The sequence below is a fragment of the Nannospalax galili genome, unplaced genomic scaffold, assembly GCF_000622305.1.
Source record: "Nannospalax galili isolate Female #2095 unplaced genomic scaffold, S.galili_v1.0 scaffold146, whole genome shotgun sequence".
Taxonomy (NCBI): Eukaryota; Metazoa; Chordata; class Mammalia; order Rodentia; family Spalacidae; genus Nannospalax; species Nannospalax galili.
In genome coordinates, this window is record NW_008357929.1 from 6,396,658 (window position 1) to 6,398,844 (window position 2,187).

General features: G+C 41.7%; 1 protein-coding gene across 2 annotated transcripts in view; it reads right to left on the minus strand.

The window, feature by feature from the left end:
* Positions 1-2,187, minus strand: part of Cfap52 (cilia and flagella associated protein 52) — a 57,404-nt gene that overhangs the window by 14,139 nt on the left and 41,078 nt on the right. For both annotated transcript variants that reach the window (XM_029557501.1, XM_008855735.2), the window contains one exon: positions 486-634. In XM_029557501.1, coding sequence (XP_029413361.1) covers positions 486-634 — 149 coding nt within the window. The remainder of the gene's footprint in view (positions 1-485; positions 635-2,187) is intronic.

Genomic DNA, 2,187 nt, shown 5'->3' on the forward strand with positions numbered 1-2,187 from the left:
AGAGAGAGAGAGAGGATTCTAACACAAGGGCTTATACACACTAAGCCTCTAGTCCAGTTCAGAATCAAATGATTGAATTTTCCTACTTGAAAAAGAAATCCCTGGTACACAAAGCAGTTTGAGAAATGTGGTTCTTCCCAGCTCAGAAAACTCTCCTAGGGGGAAAGGAACACAGAACAGAGGCTCAATCCCAAGCATGGAGGGTAGGCAGCTGAGGGCTATCCCAGCTGATTCCACATGCAGACGCTAGTGGGAAATGAGAGTGACAAAGGTTGAAACCACAGCCAGAGCCTGGAACCAAACCTCCAATGGAGCTGTTACCTGATTTTGTTGTGGTTGCTGTTTTGAGGCAGGGTCTCCTGTAGCCCAGGCTGGCCTCCAGAACTCACTATATAGCCAGAGATGGCCTTGAGCTCCTAATCCTCCTGTTACCACCTCCCAAGTGCTGGAATTACAAGTACATCACCACACCCAGCTCCTGTTACCTGAAATGATGCTCTTGCCATCTCTCATGAAGTCGATGCCATGGCAGGTCATGTTGGGCACAGTGATTCGCAATAGCTCCCGGTTGGACATTGTATGCCACACCCTGATGTCTTTCTTGGCACATGTGGCAAACAGCTCAGAGGTACCACTGTAAAGAAGTGTAAAAGACACACAGTGTTGGGGCCAGTGGGATAGCTCAGTGGATAAAGCACTTGCCACTCAAGCCTGATGACTTGAGTTCAATCCCTGGAAACCTACTATAAGGGTAGAAGGAGAGAACCAACTCCACTCTGACCTTCACATGAGTGCTGTGACACACTCCCACCCCCACATCCCTGCCATTACATACACATGCAACAATAACAAAAAAAAATTTAAACTAGAAATGAAATAAAGTGCATAGTGTTAGATATTTATTTGGTACCAAATGTGTTTTATAAAGATATGGGTCAGGGTTTCTTTTTAGATACTCATTTCCTGAAAGTTTGATAATTTAGATATTTCTCATGTGAAGTGACATTTAATGCCTTCAAATCCTCTGTGGGAAATCTTTTGTAATCTTTTCACTTTAAGAAGTGCTCACAGGCATGGTAGCTCGCACCTTTAATCCCAGCACTTAGGAGGCAGAAGCAGGTGAACCTCTCTGAGATCAAGCCTAGTCTGGTTTACATAGCAAGTTCCAGACCAGTTGGGGCTTCAGGGATACCCTGTCTCAAACAAAACAAAACAAAACAAGTTGTTCACAAAGAAGAAAGTAAATTTTGAAATCTCTCTAAGTTTTGGGAAACTGGAAGAATAGTCACATCTTTATTTTATTTCATGTTTTGTTTTATATCATTTATTTTATTTTTATGTGTATCAGTGTTTTGCCTGCATGCAATGCCCATGGATGCCAGAAGATGGCACTGGAGCCCCTGGAACTGGAGTTACAGACAGTTGTCAGCTGGGAACAGAACCCTGGTCCTCTAGAAGAACAGCAAGTGCTCTTAACCACTGAGTCGTCTCTCCACCCCCACATTTCTTTATTTTAAAGTACTCTTAAGGTATGATTGAAAGAAAAATATTATGCCTATGTGATGCATAAAGCTGGATGAGTCTGGAGGCCAAGCTTTGCTTGAGATAAATACATCCATGAAATATTTACATTAAAATAGGAAACTCCTATAAGTAGAAAATCTTATTAAAATTTCAAAGAAGAAAATGGCAATGGTAGTAGAATTCACATTTGCAGACAGCCTGACACCCTTTCTGGTTTAGTTCTGACAAAATAAGAGGTCATGAGTAAGGAAGACTGTCCCCAAGTTAACTAGTCCCTCAGGTTGGGGAAAAGGGAGACTTTTAAATACAGGTTGTGGGAAAGGTAGTCTTTTAAATGTAAATCACTGATAGGTCAAATAATTATAGATTACTCCAATTTTGATAAGAAAGGAGAGTAAGGGACTAGAGAGATGACTATGCAATTAGGAGCACTGGCTGCTCTTGCAGAGGACCTGGATTCAGTTTCCTGGAGCCACATGATGGCTAACAGCTGTGCATAACTCCAATTCCAGTGAATCCATCGCCCTGTTCTGGCCACTGTGGGCATTGCCTGACATGAGTGCATTTACCTACATGCAGACAAAACACTCATACACATTAAAATAAAAATAAATGTTTTTAAGAAGAAAAAAAAAGAAAGGAGGAAAGCATTGGGGTAAAATA